This window comes from Anser brachyrhynchus (assembly GCF_964034855.1).
Source record: "Anser brachyrhynchus genome assembly, chromosome: 5".
NCBI lineage: Eukaryota > Metazoa > Chordata > Aves > Anseriformes > Anatidae > Anser > Anser brachyrhynchus.
In genome coordinates, this window is record NC_137699.1 from 58423161 (window position 1) to 58441926 (window position 18766).

The window sequence follows — 18766 nt, forward strand, 5'->3', positions numbered from 1 at the left end:
GGTTAACTGGGACTAGAGAGATACTTCGATCCCTCATCGGGGGATATTTAAAGCTAGATTTGAAGCTATGTATCTGAAAGAACATGCCTCTCTGGAGTAACCAGCAAAAATTATAAGGGAGAAAAATTTCTAAGCATTTTTTTTGACTGGAAAGCTGTCCCATTGCTAGTAAAACAATATTCTTAAAAAAAAAAAAAAACATAAAAAATAAGTTAATGCCCGTTATATGTACCAATGCTCCCCCTTTTCTTAAGAACCTCGAAACAGACTTTACCTGATCAGATGCTAGCCAGTTAGGATTTAGTACTATTTAATTCAGAAGGAATAAACGGGGAGAAAAGAGGGGAGAAATACACAGAGCATCCAGCTTAGAATTCACCTGTTGTATCTTCAGTTTTTTTTGACCGGCTGTAAACGAGGGAGGATCGCATTCTTCTTCCAAGTCAATCTTCATAAACTCATCTATGGTTAGCTGGCTTGTTGGTGTATCTTCAAACTCTGTCAACCTACCAAAGCATACAGCATATTACCACGGCATTTTTAAGAACTTCTTTAAAAGTAACAAAATTCATCAAACTGCTGACTTTCAGAATAAACATGTCATCCTTAGAAACTTTGGCTCAACTACAGAATACATTAAAACTGAAGTGATACTAATTGTTTCATTTGCTGCAAAGTATCATTTCATATCGCAAATTAGCTTTTGATTTATTAGAGTATGCAACACACACTTTTTTGATGAACAAAGACGGAACAGAATTACCACAGCCACTACAGTCAATTAAGTACAGACAAAATTGAGACGAGAACTGCAGTTCATTCCTCCTGTCTCGCTGCTTTTGGGATCAACAACAAAAACAAAACAGATTCCCAAACTGAAATATCTGCCATCCTAGTTTAAGAGTATGCTCAAAAATATAGATGGGAAGAGGGACAAGTCATCTTCCCAGGACACAAAGAAGCAGCAGTAAAATAAAGGGCTCATCCGCACATAGAACAGACGAATGCATGTAATTTTACAATAACATATTTTGTATTTGTTCAGCGTTCACATTTGAGAGGCTCCTGCCTAAGCGAGAGATGTGACTAGCTCCGTGGGGAATTGCCACGAAAGCGGCTGAATCTTTCAAAGAAATCGACTCTTAAATGACACCACGTCGTCATAACTTCATCCACAAATTTCAGCATTTTGTACAGGTGGTTGAGAATGATCACATCAATTTTACAGATGGAGAAGGCAAGACAAAAGGTTAAGTATAAAGCCAGGTCAGGAAATGTCTGGCAGAATGCTTTTCTGACAGAAAGTGCCCTTTTAATAATATCAACATTTTCCATGGGAAAACTGCAATGATGCGTCTGCAGCTGCTTCACTGGAATATTCCCATCTTCCAGAGGAAGCAAAGCTGACAGCAGCTTCCATCTGCAAAGCTAGGAAACTAAAAAAACTGTGATTCAGTACTCCCAGCTCAGGACATTTCAGAATTTCTCTCTCCTAAAGAGCAACCGTGGTTTTCTCTTTTGCTTCTGATTGCAAGAAAATTCCTTCAATGAAGAGATGTTCAATAGGACAGAAATTCAGTTTCCAACTTCAGGGCCAAGGCGAAGAGCACCTGGCTGCTCTCTCTCCCTATACCCTTATCGCTACCTGTATTATCTTTTTCTATAAACTGAGGAACAAGACAAGCCAGCTCAGACAAAAGGACCCAGGCCTGCTGTAAATTCAGCAGACTTTGTGCCCCCACTCCCAAGGCAGGTGCAGCATCTGATGCTGTGAGATGCACAGGGAGAGCCACCTCCAAGCAAAGCCAACAGCAAGCAGCATGCCGAGCCCACGCACAGCTTCCCCCACCAGCCCTGCTGCTGCCAAGGAGAAGAAAGCTCTGAAGCCCAGTCTTGTCTGGGGTTAAGACATCTCCACGAAGCCCCAAATTAGCTGTGTACTTAAGCACAACTGACAGCCCAGAACCTTCCCTTAAAGTATCGCTGACCAGCTCTCGTCTCCCCTCTTTTAAATCAAATTGGAAAGCAAAGGATGCTATTGGTGGCAGCAGCACCCAGCTTTTAATTAACAGACGTGTAATCTCTCAGCATTAATAAGCTTCCAGTGTGCACTACCTGCCTTACAGGAGGGGGCCTCATCTATCAGGCTAAAGGAAAAACCTGGCTAGGGCACTGTTGATGCTATTTTAATTCAGGATTCATTTAATGCCAAATCCAGGTATCCCTTTAGAAGCAGGGAGTTTCCCAGCCATCATCACTCAGCTGCAGCCACCATCTCTTTATGATGAATCATGCACGTAGAGGCAGTCCCACCCTGGCAGGGCACTCCTCCCAGCCAGCCTCGCCAAGTTAAATTGTTATCCTCCTCCCACCATAACAAACCAGCACGCACTTTGGCAAAGACACCGTTGTTTATCCGATGCTTGCTCAGAGTCCAAGATGAGCACCCAGGCTCAGCCGAAACAGCAACTCCTTCTAGGCATGCACAGCAATGCAGAGAAAATCAGTGCCAAAACCAGTGACTGACGAAGCCAGGTCGGGGACGAGATGACCATGCTTGGATTTCAGCACCTAACCCCACGCACATCTCCTTGTGGACACCCGAGGCTCCGTCTGTCCCTCTCCTCATCCACCCTGTGTGACTCAGGTCACTCGCCCTGCACCTGCTGGGTGTCAGCCCAGGGCAAGCCAACGTGATTTGATCTCAGTCCCGATCCAAGCCAAGCCAGGTGAGTGCTGACCACCCAATTCTGGAGGTGGGCAGTGTGACCACGTAGGCACAGGAACCGGGCTGGAAGCTCAGAGCTACCAAGCGGCACTTTATTTCTTCGTTTCTCACCTGTCTTAACCACAGGGCTGTGACCTTCCTCCTGAAACGAGGAACCAGCCCTGACGGGCAGGACCACAGCAGTATTAAGCACCGTGCTGCGGGAGGGCGAGCCGTTCGCTCAATGCTTCCTCCTTTAACTCGATATAAATAAATACCCATGATTGCCAACCGCTTGCCTGCCTCAACGTCTTACATCGGCTGATATCCTGTCTGCATATTTTTAAACATTTCTCTGATGTTATCCAGTGTTTGGACACATGCCACCAAGGCAACAAACTGATGCACGCGGCAGTCTGCGCTGCGTGGAACAAGGTAACATTAGTTTGGCGGCTAAGAAAAGCTGATGCAGACTTAATTATAAGCATGATAGTTTCAGGGGCGAGGGAGTGCCCTCATGAAAAAAATAGCTACAGGCTATTTTTTAAGTTCTGCACAAAACCGATACCCAAGTTCATTTTGTACTTTCGTTAATCTCTAAAAAAATCTAGTAAGTGTAGCCATTTTAAGTCATCCACAGAAGGAGGAAAACAAACAGATATACAAATTAAGATATTATTTCCTTGGCATGAATTCAAAAGGGCTCTAAAAACTGAAATTTGGTAGATAAGTATTTTCTATTTATAGTTGAAGCAGAGGCAATCGCTACAGTTCAGGCTGAGATTCAACTTCCAGTACAAACCCTTGTCTTACAGTTTCTCACAGACTCTTTCAAGCAAATTCCTTTGGGAGAAAAGCTTTGCCAGAGCTTGGTGTCATTTGCCCCTAACCCCAGACTTTTTTTTCACAGAAAAATTTCCACGGCTTTTGTTCAGTCAGTTTACAGACAAAAACACACCTCGTGCTCTGATAAAGCACTTTTGTGCACAAAACAGTAAACCAATTCTGTTCACACTTAATTTAGCTCCCAATAAGGGAAAATGGGTCAGTTACTTTGAAGCTGAGCAATGTTTTTTTCCCTTTGTTTTGTTTCACGGACACTGTCCAGTGGAGACTTATGAATCCAGTCTACAGCTAAGGACAAAAAAAAAGACTCCCATGTGCAGCTGAATGCTCAGTTTTAGTGTTTACTTGAAATTCTGCGGTGGGGGGTGCAATGAAGCATTTAAATGCGCGAAGTCTTCTGAAGTCCAATTCACGATTGCTTCAGGAGTCCAAGTTCAAAGTCCAAGAGGGACTTCTAAGCAGGGACAGTTTAGAAAAAGCCACACTGGCCTCCACTCCCTGTTCAAAGGAGAGAGGAAAAGCAGCTGAAACTGCCAGCCAAGCTCAGCCAGGACCAGAGAAGTCTGGTGAGCCGCACGTCGTCCGACTGCCCTCCTATGAACACGGCCAACCCCGAGCTCTGGAGAGCAGGCAGCACAGCACGGAGGTATCCTGGGCTGGACCTCTGCACAGAACGGCACGCAGATTATAACCTCAGAGACAATTTTAAAATGTATATAAATTGGTGAATAGATCAGCTGATTTGACAACTCCAACATTTGCAAGCTCAGGAAAAGTAAAGGACTTACTTTTCTATCTTACTTAAGTACAAAAATATTTAGAATCATAGAATATCCCAAGTTGGAAGGGACCCACAAGGATCGAGTCCAACTCTGAGGTCCCCGAAGGACACCCAAAAAATCAGACCACATGTCTGAGAGCATTGTCCAAGTGCTTCTTGAACTCCAGCAGCTCAGTGCCATGACCACCGCCCTGGGCAGCCTGTCCCAGTGCCCCGACCACCACCTCGACAAAGAACCTTTCCCTAACCCCCAGCCTGACCCTCCCCTGTCCCAGCTCCATGCCATTCCCTCGGGTCCTGTCGCTGTCCCCAGAGAGCAGAGCTCAGCGCCTGCCCCCCCGCTCCCCTCGTGAGGGAGCTGCAGGCCGCCATGAGGCCTCCCCTCGGCCTGCTCTGCTCTGGCCTGAACAAACCAAGGGGCCTCAGTTGCTCCTCCTTTATTTAACTATATCCCCCATCTTAACCAAGTGTTCGTCAATGCTGTCTACCACTCCAAACTCACACACTCACTAATATAAGTTCAGAATTTGCACTGCTGTGGCAAACCATCACTGCTTATTACACTATAAATGCCTATTACATCATCTCCTCTCCTTTTTTCCAAGCTATACAATATTCATGCATGAACTATTTACTGAAGTATGTAAACACATACCCTAACAGTGATAGTTAATATAGAATATATATCAGAAATAGTTATGACATGCTTCCTACATGATATACAAGTTTTCTAGTATTCACCAGTATGTAAACAAACAGAAGTGCAATCATTGTAACTTTATATAACTTGATGCTTACTTGCAGCAACATAAAAGAGGTATTTTTAAAGCCTATGTGTATCTCATGTATCTCATTACTAAAAAGTATGGACAAAATCTGAGGTGATCTAGTTACTGTTACTGTGGTTTTACAAAGTACAACTTAACACCTGAGCTGGGCTACATTACTCTCCCTGTGTTCCTAGCCCAATGCAACTGTAAAGAGAAATATTTTCTCTTAAACAACTTCCATGATGTACCACATTAATACATTTCATCTCTTTTTGCAATGGACAAAGAGCATGCCCACACAGTCATTTACTGCAAATTAGCTGGTAACTGATAATTTATGGTGCTCATTTGCTAATGATTCTGTCTTTTTTTTAATATTAAAGATTGGGTACCAAGAAAGATTTATTCCTTTAATAATGAGAAGTGCCCTTAAGAATTAGTTGCTTTTACTTGCTTACGCCAAAACAGAGATTTAAAATTATCACAGATCTGTTAGCATAAATTTTAAAGTTCTGATTCGACAAACGCTTAAACAGAGTTAACTCAGGTTAACACTTGTGCACATGGTTAGCCCACTGATAATCCCATCGACAGGTCTTCCTGGGCATCCCTGAAATCTGTCAGTCTGAACCTTTTGGAATTTTTTGTTCTTGTTCTTTTTTTCATGATTCCAGCGTTCACATCACGGTAATGAAACAAAATGCTTTAGCATTACCTAAAACTTTGGTTCATTAGCATGGTTCCTCCACTGCAATATGTCAAAACATTCTATGATCTCTTGGAAAAGAAAAATAGCACACTGCTTCATTTCTTAACAGAGCCACTCCGACGAGCTAAGTCAAACAAAGAGCAAATTGTTTACAAGAGCTAAGACCAACTTAGTGCTAAGAAGTTAATTATTGTATCAAAAGTAACAGCCACCAAATAATTTTGAAATGGCAATTCTTAAAGTAAGTATGAAGTACTGGAATATATCAGGAATCTAATTAATGTATTAGCTTCCTAGCTGTACAGAAGCCAGATTTATAAAAAGTAACATTGCCTGTAAAATTGGATTCATCAAAAATAAAACCTTTTTTCATTAAAACAGACGATCAAGTTTGCAAAGGTGTGCAATACCAACTTGCTTGGATCCAGTTGAATTTTACTCATTATACTAGAAAGATTTCTAGAAATCCCCTATAAACCACTTGAAGCTATTTTACTTAAGACATCAAATATTTCTCCATTTGCTCTCTTAGTGTAGCTCACTTAGTTTAGAGGTCAGTGATCTGCTGATCTGAGATCAGAGTGGACACCACTACAGGCTCCTCACACAGCCACCTGCCCATGTTTCTGAAAGTTTTTCTCTCCGTACCACACTTCAACAACTCTGACTTCCTGGACATCCTCTGCCCCTCTCCATGCTCAAATACCTTAAGCAAATGGCTCTCACTTAATCCATCACGTTCCTCTCACAGGACTTTAATATGGTTTTGCTTGTATCACAGCACACCACTGACTACATCATGCCTTTCCCTTCAGTGCTGACCTCGATATGGCTTTGGTGTTTTGGAAAACCCAGCCTTGCAGCTACCTCTCAGACGTGCATGCCCCTGTTATCATCTCTCCCCATCCTGACTCTGAACTCACAGATCAACCTGCTCCTCTCTTTGCTTGCGCTCACAGAAGTCTACCCAGCTGGAGACTGCAGCAGGAGTCTGGACATGAAGTTTATACAAACTATACACTGCTGCAATGAAAATAAGAAAAGCTGCAGGCAATACATTCATCTCCATGCATGAATCTTTAATTTTTTCCTGAAAATTACCAACGCAATCATTGAAAGAGCTACAGCTGGGTCCCTGGACCATGAGCAAAGGACTCTAATTATGAAAATCCCTGCGGTATCTCCACCCCGCCAGGTAAAGGGAGTTCTTTTGTAAAGAAAGAAATCCAGTCTTTCTTCGCCGAAAATACTGTTTGGTTGTGCAAAGAAACAGTCATCCCAAAAATGAGAACTTTAAACCCATTCTGGCCTTTCATTTCAGTTCCTTCTAAATGACGCTTCACTCCAACTGAAATGTTACTCTTTCTGAAGTTCATCACAGATAGGTTTTTTAACAGATAGTACTTTGTGGAACTGAGAAGAAACACTTTTTTTTTTTCTTGATGCAAAAAGCAGCTCAATTTATAGATAAAGAGAGTGAGTAAGCCAAAGGAGTAAAATGCAAGTGTTAACAAAGATAAGCTGATTTATTATTTTTTATTTCTATTGAAGAAATGCCTAAGATCTTCAAACAGGCATAGGGGCCGCACAGTATTAGATAATGCACAATGGACAAATATCACAAAAAATTATTCTTATTGCAGATAAACTATAATTTAGTATGCAGAAAAAGTATGCAAGAGGTGAATAAACAGAAGAAGGGTCAGAGTATGTAAAGGCCAAAGAGGCAGAAGCAAAAACAGGTGCATGAAAGAGGCAGAAATGCAAGAATTAAAATAAATAAAAGAGTTGAATTTATTAAAAGTTAATTTCCGTTATCTCCACAGATGATTACACAAAAAATAACAATTTGACTAATTAGTTAATATTTGTACAGTACTTTGAATATATAAAGTGATATATAAGTTAATATCATTTCAATTAGCCTGGAAATGAGACAGATAGAATCATCAGTACGTTTATTAATATTTAATATGCTCTCTTTCAACAACAGCAACAAGCTTTACATTTTAATTGCGTGCTTCAAAACATAAAGCTCAAAGGCCCTCTGAAGTAACTACAAAGTTTTCTTACTAAGATCCTACCAAAACCACGCACATTAAAAACAAACACACCTTTTTTTAGCCATGCAGCTAAATCAACAAGTTCTGATTTGAAGATGGGTGTTGGGGTCCCTGGGCCATTTCCATGCTTAGTTGCTTTTTCCTTCCAAAACAGATTGTATTTATATCGGGTCATTCATTTTCACGACCTGAAGGTACGTCACATTTTTGTGACCTCCTCCTAAAAGCCATTCCACCCATGCACAGCTGTGGAAGTGGCAACAGACCACAGGCTCGAAGGGCTCGGTGCTCTCCAGCTGCTGGACAACAGGATGACAAATCCCCCTGTACGCAGCTACATGACTTGTAGGGCACAGGATTAGAAACAGCTTCTTGGGGAAGGGCTGCTACCCTTTGCTGAAGGTCTTCCCGAAATAGGAAGAAAACCAAGCACAGCATTCTTAAAATCCACCGCTCCTACCTGCTCAGCCACCGATCAGCACAGCCCCACCCCGGCCTGGGCTGGAAGCGTCAGCGTTATCTAGACTCGTGTTTGGTTTTCCTTCCAAAGCTTTCAGAGGAAAGCCATCAGCAACGAGTGCAGCACCTGAGGCTGCACTTTCACCCAGCTACACTCAACGCCGTCACAATGCACAAAGCAGCAGCAGCTCTTTGCAGATCAGAGCAACTACAGCGATAATTAAAAGGAAATAAAACTACACAAAGCTGAGAAGCAAAGAAATTTTTAAGAGCACGAAACAAGTGCTTATTAATTTAGACAACTTCTACTCAATGGCATTTTGAGAGCAATTCTTGAAAGAAGAGGAAAAAAAATGGGGTGCAAAGAACAGGTATTCAAGGGTATTTTTTATTTGCCCTCGTTAAATACTATATAACGTGCTCTTATTTGAAAAACATCAATCAAATTTATAGATTCGTGATAAATACAGTTGTAATTATAGCTGCCTGAAAATAATTCAGCTGTCACGTTTACCCTGTCAAAGTAAATAACGCTGTCATTTCAGTTGACGTGTGTGACTTGAGTAAACATTTCAAAGCATGAATTTTGAAGCTAGATTTCTTCGCTTGAAACAATTGCTCAGATTAATTTTCCTTCCAACTCTAATTTATTATGCTTATTTTCCTAGTAAGAATGAACTCTCTAACTATTTAACCAAGGCATCTTGAAATCAATTATGGGTGCATATATCATTAATTATACAAAATGCACATTAAAACACATGACCTGTTGACCAGAGAAAAAAAAAAGTGCCATTTGTACTCATACAGCCTTGGTGTTATAGTGCCTACAGCCATTTAAGCAATTTAAACTTATCCCTATACCACCAATGAGCAATATTATCACTCCTATCCCACAAATGAAGATCTAGGGTAAAAATATTTTTCACGGTTAAGAAGTGAATGTTATTTATTGACAAGTATTAGATTCAGCAGGATGTGCCTGAGCTGGTCTCAATGCAGTCAAGAGAAAGAGAAACATCCAGAAGCTTGCTAAAGATAAACTTTGGTTCAACAAACTTCCAAACATACAGGTGGTAGAAAAACTTTGTACTGGTGGCCACAGAAAGCACAGCATTTCACAGTCATGTCATTTTTTACTAAACTATGGGAAAATAAAAGGTTACAACTTTTCAAAACTAAATGAGAGAGGCTGGGTGATTGCTACTAATATTTACTTCATCAAAATGCAGAAAATGTTACTAGAACTTTTTTAGGAAAAAAAAAAGAAGACAAAGTAGGTGTGAAATTCTTATTTTCAGGCTCACATTCTACTGATAATCCTACTTCTGACCCCCCTCAGAGAAGGTATCGTCGCTACACTTATTGTGCTGTCTTCCATTTATTAGCAGTTCAACACTATTGAAAATGACCATTTTTTGAAAATATTTGGAAAAGTTCTGTTCGGTAACAGCTAAAAGACAAAACCTGTCAGCATTCTTTTCTGGATTACTGCAAAAAAAAAATCCCACGTTACAACCTCAGCTTTGAGAATTAATCAATTATTGCTTCTGAGAATTTATGACTGTTAACATTTCTGACCCAACATTTTTTTGCCTTAAACTCTTCACCTGTTAAATAGGCACAATGCTTCTCACCATCTTTGCCAAGCATTTGAGGCCTTACATAAGAGGCAGGTGTTAGTACTTAAAAATGACCAGCTAAACATGTTGTACTTATTTTATCCTTGGCACTTGTGAAAAGGAAAAGAACATGTTTTTCTCTGATACACATCCATTTTAGACTACACCACTTTTCAGTACTGTAAACGAAAGATAAAAGTAATAAAACTGCACTGACCTTTTCCTTAATGTAGACTCACAAACCTTGACCACCCTGATGACCTCTTTAACAGTACGTCGGAAATCATGCATTCTTGCTGCCACTAGCAGAGCTAAGGAATAAGCAGAGAAAGTCAATGTCAAAAAGAGGAAAATTTCCTTAAGAAAAGCAGAAAACTGTCAGATAACTATGACCTCCCTTTGTCCCTGCTTTCAGCTACAGAGCAGTAAATGCTTGCGTTCAGCTGCATCCTTGAATCCAGGTGATTGACTTGACGTTACAAATGTTGCTTCCTACCCAATAAAATTAAGCTGATTGCAAATTGCACCCTAAAAAACTCTAAGCTTTAGCTCATTTTGGAAACCGTGGTTAGCTACTTAAATACAGCAGAAGAACATGATCACACATTTTCAACGCTATCATCTTTTTAGCAGAATTAGTAGTCTTGAATAAAAAGATCTCCAGTTAACTCCTCCAGAAGCGAAACACTGAATCTGCTTAAGCCGTTATCCTCACTGCTGTCACCATGATCACTGGCTTGCTGGTGCCCAAGTGCTCTCATGCAAGACCCTCTGCATAGCCAGATAACCAGAACAGGCTGCATTTGCGTTCCTGTTTTGATTCAGAGCAGTAGCTCAGTTTTGAAGCACCAACCCCACTCATCACACAGCGGTTCAGTGGGCAGAACAGCTTTAAGCGTGCAAAAGTGCTTTCTTCGGAGGACATGAAAGCAGAGCTCTGCTTCAGGTATCTGTGGAAATTGCTCCAGTCCTTGATGGAACATCAGGGGCTGAGCTAAGGACTGGTCCTTTACATAGCCGCAAACGTGTGGCACGGACATTTAGGCCAGGGAACTGTTTTCATCCCAGACCACAAAAAAACCCCCACATGAATGGCATAGGGCATGGATGGATATAGGGGACTTGGCACCTCCTGCTTCAATGCATGGCTACTGAATCAAATCACTTGCTCACATAGTTATAGTTTATGTAGTGAACCAAAGATAAGGTTGGTTTCCTACAGAGCCTGTACTCGATTTTTTGGCGATGTGCAGTAAGCAAGTACTATTAACAAGGAAAGGCTAGAAATTTCAATATCGTCTCATAGTCCTGAGTTCCCTGTGGTTTGTGCACTATTTCTCATTCACGCATGCACGTTTAAGATCTTTCAAACAAAACAAAGGGCATACGTGAACTATGTGACTATATGCACTCTTCATTAGTCTGACCTCGCTGGCTGGTACTAACTACCTTTTAGCTTAGCCCTCCCAAGCCAGCAGATTTTTTCATGCTGGCAGTTGAATCTTGGAAAAAGGCGAAGAAGGAGAGGAAAACAATTTCACAGATCAGGTCTGAGAGAGCATTTCTTGCATAGGAATCAGTGTGAAGACACAAAACAAAGTGCTTGCACTCGTGATGCAGTTTTAGCTGGCAAAAAGCTAGAGCTGGAAGAGAGTGGGAGCAAAAGGAGCACCAGAAATGTTAAAAAATCCAACATGCAAGAGGCAAAAGGATCTGAGCAAGTAATGTAGGGGCAAAAATGACGAAATGCTGTCTAATCTGGAGGAGCCTGACAGGACAAAACCCAGAGAGCATGGCATCACCTAAGAAATGAAGAAGCCTGCATCCATTCCCAGCTGGAAGACCCTCCTGTGCATCCTGCTGGGGTTGAAGCAGCGCACCCAGCATTTCACCTACCTGCTCCGCAGAGCCCGGACGGCCTGCGGCCGGTGTGCATCCAGTCTCGCTTCATTCTCTGCAGCAGCCTGAGAGCCGTCATGGAGACCTCGTGGTTCTTATCCCCAAACTCAAGCATATGTGCAAAACGAGGAATGTATAAACACGGATCTGAAATAGAAGGTAACACAATTATTTCTAGTCCTGAACCTTGATTTATGAACCACAAAACTTGAACGGCAGCACTGTGGGGCTGTCACGGTCGGCTTGCTTCACATCTCAGAAAACAACTGGAGAGCAGCACAGACTAAGCTTTTGAAACACCTTTTCACTACGGGTACAGCTAGAACAAAATCCTTTCTTGCTTTACAGACAAGAAGCTTTTAAAGCACCACACAATGTTTTTTTCCTTACGTGCTTTTCAGGGTTCAAAGCTTCACATGCTGCATGTATTCAGGCGTACTCTCCGTCGGCATAAATTGCTGGAACCCAATTAACGTCAGCAGCACTATGACAATTTACATCAGCCGTGGATCTGCCTCGTGATGTATAAACTTATTTCAAGTGTTGGTGTTATCAGCTTCAAAACTAACCGAAATGTGTCAGTTCGGATTGTGCTTTGCCTAAACCAATTTATAATTTATCAAACAATCTTGTAAATGCTACGCTTAACACATGTTTACTCTTATTTGAGGTATCAATTTCTCATTTCCTGCCAGCCTTTTATCACTTGACCGAAAATCCATGATGTACGGTAAATTGTTAACTATTAGCCTCAACTCAATTTCCTTAGCTGATCCCCTATGTGGGCACTTAAACTGATAAAGATGAAAACCCAGCTCAGAACGCTGCACCAGGCTTAGAGATTTACAATTAATCAAAGCGGTTTCATTTAGCACCGAGTTCTGACAATGATGCCCTGTTGCTCTCCGTAATTACCACGATCACAGCGAACGTGATTACGCCTGTCAGTCCTACAGAGGCATGTAAATGTAAGCGTTGCACTTAGCGAGCAAAAACTTCCAGCCGCATCTCCCTCAAAACTTCAGAAACGCCCAAGTGCAGCCGTCTCCTAAACGTGATGACAAAAACCCAGGGATTGACCGATCCCTGTGATTTTTTAGGGCTCCATACTTCCAACTATCCGTGCGGTGTGCTAGTAGATCCCTACCTACTAGTAGCTCCCTACCATGTTTAGGTGCTCGTTGTAAGTAGATTGCCTGGGAGAACAGCTTAGGAAAACCCATTTTTAAGCACTTTTTCACATACATGCCCATTGACACAACTACAGTTTGTTAGAAAAGTAGGGTTCATAAAATTATCAGAAACAATCAATCCCAAAATAGGAGAAGTGCTTCCAGGAGCGATGGGTGCCTGGCACCCAAAGCCCCCCGGTGCCTGCTCTGCCCCCAGCTGCCTGTTTTGGGGCAGGGACCCGGCTCCTGCCAAGGACAGGGGTTGCAGTGGGGGCTCCTCGGCCCCCTCTGGGATCGGGGAGCACCGAGGCAGGTCCGCGTGGCGGCTGCTCTGAGGTCTCTGCCAGCGCTCGTGCCCACGGGTCACTTGCCAAAACATTACACGTCGTTAATTCAAGTTCTGAAAGCTACCAGTCAGAAAATGAATACACGGACGGTTTTTAAGCGAAAAGCCATAAAGAGGCCATAAATGGCCAGGATGCAAAGCTACCAATACATAAATTAAACGTCGGGCCAAAGCTAACACGACCATCTCCGGCACGGGCTGAAAAAAAATAGGAACAAACACTTCTTAAGATGCTGCTAAACCCAAAGCAGGGCGAACGAACCCTTCTGGGGTTCAACCCAAGTTGCAGCAGCCCAGCACCGCGCTGCGCCCCAAGGAGCCCCCCCTGTCCCCAGGGGCTCAGGTCCTCGCTCAGGGGCTGCTGCTTCGGCTGGGGCAAAACCGGCTTTCCGCAACGGGGGCTGCGACGCAAATGGGTTTATTTATTTATTTATTTTATTTTATTTTTAAGGAAAGGCGCAGCTCCCTATCCCACCTGCAGAAGTGGCAGGAAGAGTGAAAAACTCCCAGTGCAGTGTTTAAGAGAGCCTTCCCCGGCAGTAACGGGGCTGCAGGGCGGGCGAGGAGCACGGGGGGAGCGAGGAGGGGGCACTGTGAGGGCCTCAGGGTGATGAAATAATAAATGTAGGAAAAAAAAGGGGGGAAATCAATAAAGGGGAAAAAATAAGGAGGGAAAAAACGGGGAAAAAAGAGGGGAGAAAAGGGGTAAAAAGGGGGGGGAGAGAGGGAAAAAATGGGGAAAATACAAAGGGGAAATAAATAAAAGGAGAAAAATAAAGGGGGAAAAATAAATGGGGTGAAAAAATAAAGGGCAGAATAAACGGGAGAAAAATAAAGGGGATAAATAAAGGGGGGGGGGAATAAAGAGGGGGAATAAAGGGAGGGGTTAAAGGGGGAAAAAATAGGGGGAAAGAATAAAGTGGGAAAAAATAAATGGGGAAAAATTAAAGGGGGGTGGAAATAAAAGGGAAAACTAAAGTGGGAAACCGGGGTGTGGGGGCAGTACCCGCCAGAAAGGCTCCGGGAGGAGGCCCCGGGCCCCCCCCCGGTCCGCACAGCCCACCCCCCCCATCCCCCCCATCCCACCCCCCCGCCCCAGCGCGGGGCAGCGGCGCCCCCGCCCGGTGCGGCCGGGAAGGGCGGCAGGGCGGGGCGGGGCCGGCTCGGCCGCGCTCGGCTCTCCTCGGCACATCTCGGCTGCGCTCGGAAGCGCTCGGCACATCTCGGCGGTGCTCGGCGCTGCGCACGGCCCCGGCCGCTCTGCGCCCCCAGGCGGGCGTCGGAGACTGGGGAAGGGTGGGAAGGAGGAGGAGGAGCGGGGGGGGGGGGGCGGCTCCCCCCGGCTCCCCGGATTGGCGGCGGCGGCCGTGACGCGCGGCGCGGCGCTGCCTATTAGGGCGGGAGGCGGAGGCAGGGCCCGGCAGAGCCGAGCGGAGCCGAAGGGAGCCGAGCGGGGCCGAGCCGCGTCCCGCCGCCGCCGCCGCCGTGAGGGGAGCGCCGAGGGGCAGCGACGCCCCCGCGGCGGGGCGAGGAGGAGGAAACTTGGTGCGGGGCAGCCGGAGCCGCCCCGGGCCCGGCCCCTGCCCCTGCCCCGCCGCCGATGTGCCCCCGCAGCCGCCGCCGCCGGGCGGGGAAGGACGGAGCCGGGCGCGATCGTTCGCAGCAGCAGCAGCAGCGGGGAGCCGGCGGGTGGCTGCGCCTCGGCGGGCTGTAGCGGCTGGAGGACCCGGGGACTGACTGTCGCTCCTCAACCCTGCGTCTGCTCTGCTGGATCTGTGGCTTTTTCGGTGGTGTGTGCTTGTTTTTTTTTTTTTTTTTTCTATTTTTTTTTTAAATTTAATTTTTTTCCTCGGGGGGAAGGAGCTGCCTGCCAGCCCTGCTCGCTGCAGTCGTGGCGGCGGCGCGGAGGCTGGGCAGCCCCCCTTGGAGCCAAGGAGAAAAAAAGAGGAAAAAGAAAGGAGGAAAAAAAAAAAGAGGTCACCCCGCACCTAGAAGCGAACCGCGTCTCCTGCTAGCGGGACCTGCGCTTGGGATCTGTTAGTTCTCTTGCTCATGCCACTGCCCCATGGTTGCCTCAATGGCAGGATCATGAAGTGTTTGACTTTTTTTCTTCTGCTTCCAGAGACCTTAAAGAAGTCCAAAAAGAGCGTGAGGCCAAACGGCAAGGTGCCAGGATGCTATGAGATAGTGCCCCTGGCCCTGAAGAAGAAGATGGCTGCAGAACTTTACCCTGCCAGCGCCAACACCAACATCGCCAACAGCAACGCCGCCGCCACCGCTGCCAACAGCAAGAAGAACGCGCTGCAGCTCCAGCAGAGCGCCCAGCCGCCCCCGCCGCCCCAGCTCCAGAACCTCAACAACAACAACTTGGAGAGCGCCAACTGGCAGTCCTTCCACCCCACGCTGCGCGAGAGGTAAGGGACGAGGGACAAGGGGCAACCGGCCCCGCCGCCGGGCTGGTGGCTTCGGGGGGTGACGGGGGGCTGCCCGCCCCAGAGCGGCCTCCACACCTCCCTCCCTTCCCCTCGCTTGCAGGAACGCGCTGATGTTCAATAACGAACTCATGGCTGACGTCCACTTCATCGTGGGCCCGCCAGGGGCATCCAAGAAAGTTCCTGCCCATAAGGTTTGTGCGGAGCATTATTTTTGTTCCCCCCCCCCCCCCCCCTTTTTGTGATGCTGCTGAGTATATCCCCTCTCTACCCCACCCCCATGACAACTCTCTTCCATTTTTTTCTTAATTATCCTTCTTGCCTAATCCCAGAAGTAATTCACATATATGGCAGTTAAAGGGAACTGTCTAAGGCGGGCGCCTGCCTCAGCTGCAGCTTTTAACTTTCCCTAAGTGTAGCTCTTATCAAGAGCCAGCACGCTCAGTCATCACAGACGCACGGTACTGAGGCTTCTCTCCCTCCCTCTCTATTTTCCAGTACGTTTTGGCAGTCGGTAGCTCTGTCTTCTACGCTATGTTTTATGGTGATCTCGCAGAGGTCAAATCTGAAATCCATATACCAGATGTGGAACCTGCAGCCTTTCTAATCCTATTAAAGTAAGTGGCCACTACAAGTTACTAATTACGTGGACGGAATCAAAGTAGCTTAAAATATACATCTACCTCCTAATTGGCATTGTGCAATATGCACATATTACTGTTTACTTCATGTGCTGACAAATACCGAATGTCAGACTTGCTGCCAGCAAAGATGACTACAGATGAGTTTTTTTCATGGGCTATACATACATATATTTTTCCCTTAAGAAACTTTTTTTTTTTCCCCCTCTAGATACATGTATAGTGATGAAATAGACCTGGAAGCTGACACAGTTCTGGCTACGCTGTATGCTGCCAAGAAGTACATCGTGCCAGCCCTAGCAAAGGCTTGCGTCAATTTTCTGGAGACTAGTTTAGAGGCGAAGAACGCTTGCGTTCTGCTGTCTCAGAGCAGGCTCTTTGAGGAGCCAGAGCTGACACAGCGCTGCTGGGAGGTGATTGATGCTCAAGCAGAAATGGCACTGAAGTCAGAAGGCTTCTGTGAGATAGATCAACAGACGCTAGAGATCATTGTAACCCGGGAGGCGCTAAACACCAAGGAAGTGGTAGTTTTCGAGGCCGTTCTCAACTGGGCAGAGGCTGAATGCAAAAGGCAAGGGCTGCCGGTTACGCCACGCAACAAGAGGAATGTATTAGGCAAAGCGCTGTACTTGGTGCGGATTCCCACTATGACTCTGGAAGAGTTTGCCAACGGAGCTGCCCAGTCCGACATCCTCACCCTTGAGGAAACTCACAACATATTCCTATGGTACACGGCTGCAAACAAACCCAAACTTGAGTTTCCCCTGACGAAAAGGAAAGGACTCGTACCTCAGCGATGCCATCGATTTCAGTCGTCCGCGTACCGCAGTAACCAGTGGAGGTACAGAGGGCGGTGTGACAGTATTCAGTTTGCCGTAGACAAACGGATATTTATAGCAGGACTGGGATTGTATGGGTCAAGTTGTGGCAAAGCTGAATACAGCGTCAAAATCGAACTGAAGCGCTTAGGAGTTGTCCTTGCTCAAAATCTGACAAAGTTCACCTCCGACGGGTCCAGTAATACTTTCTCTGTGTGGTTTGAACACCCTGTGCAGGTTGAGCAGGACACGTTTTACAATGTAAGTGCTATTCTCGACGGCAATGAACTCAGTTACTTTGGGCAAGAGGGAATGACTGAAGTGCAGTGTGGAAAAGTGACATTCCAGTTCCAGTGCTCCTCGGACAGTACCAATGGAACTGGAGTACAAGGAGGACAGATACCTGAGCTCATTTTCTATGCATGATGCATTTCACCTTGATTGTATTCCAATACTGCAACGCTGCACATTAAGGGATTTTCCAATCTTACTACGAAACTGTACAGCAGTATGGAATGTTATGCTACTTACCTATCTGCTACATCAGCCTATACAAATAAGTGAAGGAATGCTCTCGAATTTAATCTTATTTTATTTATTCATAAGCTATTTGACTTAATTAAGACTGCAACAAGCAGAAAAATGTTAAATCTCGCACGTACTGTGCATTTATTTTGTATATAGATAACTAACTTGCAGACTGCAGCTGACTTAAACAGAATGTTCTAAACTAGAGCAGTTTATGAATCTGTGAAATATAAAACATTTTTACTTGCCCTAAATCCTGTGTACTTGATCATTACTGATCTTAATGGCTTGTGTCTATTAATTCATCTACAGTACACCTACCAGGGGTGATAATGCCATAGTCTGTCCCCTACATGTGGGGACGTATCGCTGCCAATACGAAGGCTCCCTTGCCTGCTGAGACTATCTATCAGGCAGCCTTTACTTGCCTTTATTTTCCTTCATAGGGAAGGAAGCTGACATGGAAGCTCAGAGGTGTTTTGTGTGTTGCCTAAACTGAACACAGACAAACCTTGAGTGCATCTAATGCCAATTAATATCACCCTGTAGTTATACTTGAAAGCTTATAATGTCTGTTCACAACACGCTCTGGGCATCATCTGCATTAACCTCCAGCCTGCCCAGCAAACAGCGACGCTGACACCTGTCAGACTGCACCAGATTCAAACAGCCAGTCAGGACATACTGATGAAGCTTAATACAGCAACAGGCTTCATCACAGATTTGGCCAAGAGCTATAATACTGACAGCCACTATCTAAATACACATCACAGGAGCATACATTAGAGAAATACTTACAATATGGTCTTTAAGTTCACTCAAAGTTACTAATTGGTGGAAGCTGCCTTAAGCAAATGATGCTGCATCTATTTTCTTCCTCTGTATTTTTTTGAGAACTCTAAGTCCCTTCCATCCATTATCAGCAGTCATTTTATAGCTAGTATCCTTCAGTTTTCTCAAAGACTGACAACAG

At 44.9% G+C, this 18766-nt stretch overlaps 2 protein-coding genes across 6 annotated transcripts in view; one reads left to right on the plus strand and one right to left on the minus strand.

Annotated features, from left to right (window-relative positions):
* Positions 1-18766, minus strand: part of BRF1 (BRF1 general transcription factor IIIB subunit) — a 175553-nt gene that overhangs the window by 74556 nt on the left and 82231 nt on the right. For all 3 annotated transcript variants that reach the window (XM_080593999.1, XM_080593997.1, XM_080593998.1), the window contains exons 6-8: positions 11854-12003; positions 10175-10268; positions 380-506 (exon numbers count right to left, since the gene is read on the minus strand). In XM_080593999.1, the coding sequence (XP_080450125.1) occupies positions 380-506; positions 10175-10268; positions 11854-12003 (371 nt within the window). The remainder of the gene's footprint in view (positions 1-379; positions 507-10174; positions 10269-11853; positions 12004-18766) is intronic.
* BTBD6 (BTB domain containing 6) lies at positions 14776-18047 on the plus strand. 3 transcript variants are annotated; one of them, XM_080594019.1, is made up of 5 exons: positions 14776-15410; positions 15497-15788; positions 15910-16000; positions 16305-16423; positions 16659-18047. In XM_080594019.1, exons 2-5 carry the CDS (start codon positions 15586-15588, stop codon positions 17689-17691), a joined length of 1446 nt encoding a protein of 481 aa, XP_080450145.1. In that variant the 5' UTR covers positions 14776-15410; positions 15497-15585; the 3' UTR covers positions 17692-18047. The 3 variants fall into 3 exon arrangements, with proteins under 3 accessions (XP_080450145.1, XP_080450144.1, XP_080450143.1); XM_080594018.1 differs by having other exon boundaries at positions 14776-15164; XM_080594017.1 differs by lacking the exon at positions 14776-15410 and having other exon boundaries at positions 15417-15788.

Bases quoted from the DNA above. Each gene is read 5' to 3' on its own strand.
- BTBD6 (XM_080594017.1), top strand. From the start codon at position 15,427: ATGCCACTGCCCCATGGTTGCCTCAATGGCAGGATCATGAAGTGTTTG. The intron at 15,789-15,909 runs GTAAGGGACGAG...CCTCGCTTGCAG, and splicing joins CACCCCACGCTGCGCGAGAG to GAACGCGCTGATGTTCAATA. The intron at 16,001-16,304 runs GTTTGTGCGGAG...TCTATTTTCCAG, and splicing joins AGAAAGTTCCTGCCCATAAG to TACGTTTTGGCAGTCGGTAG.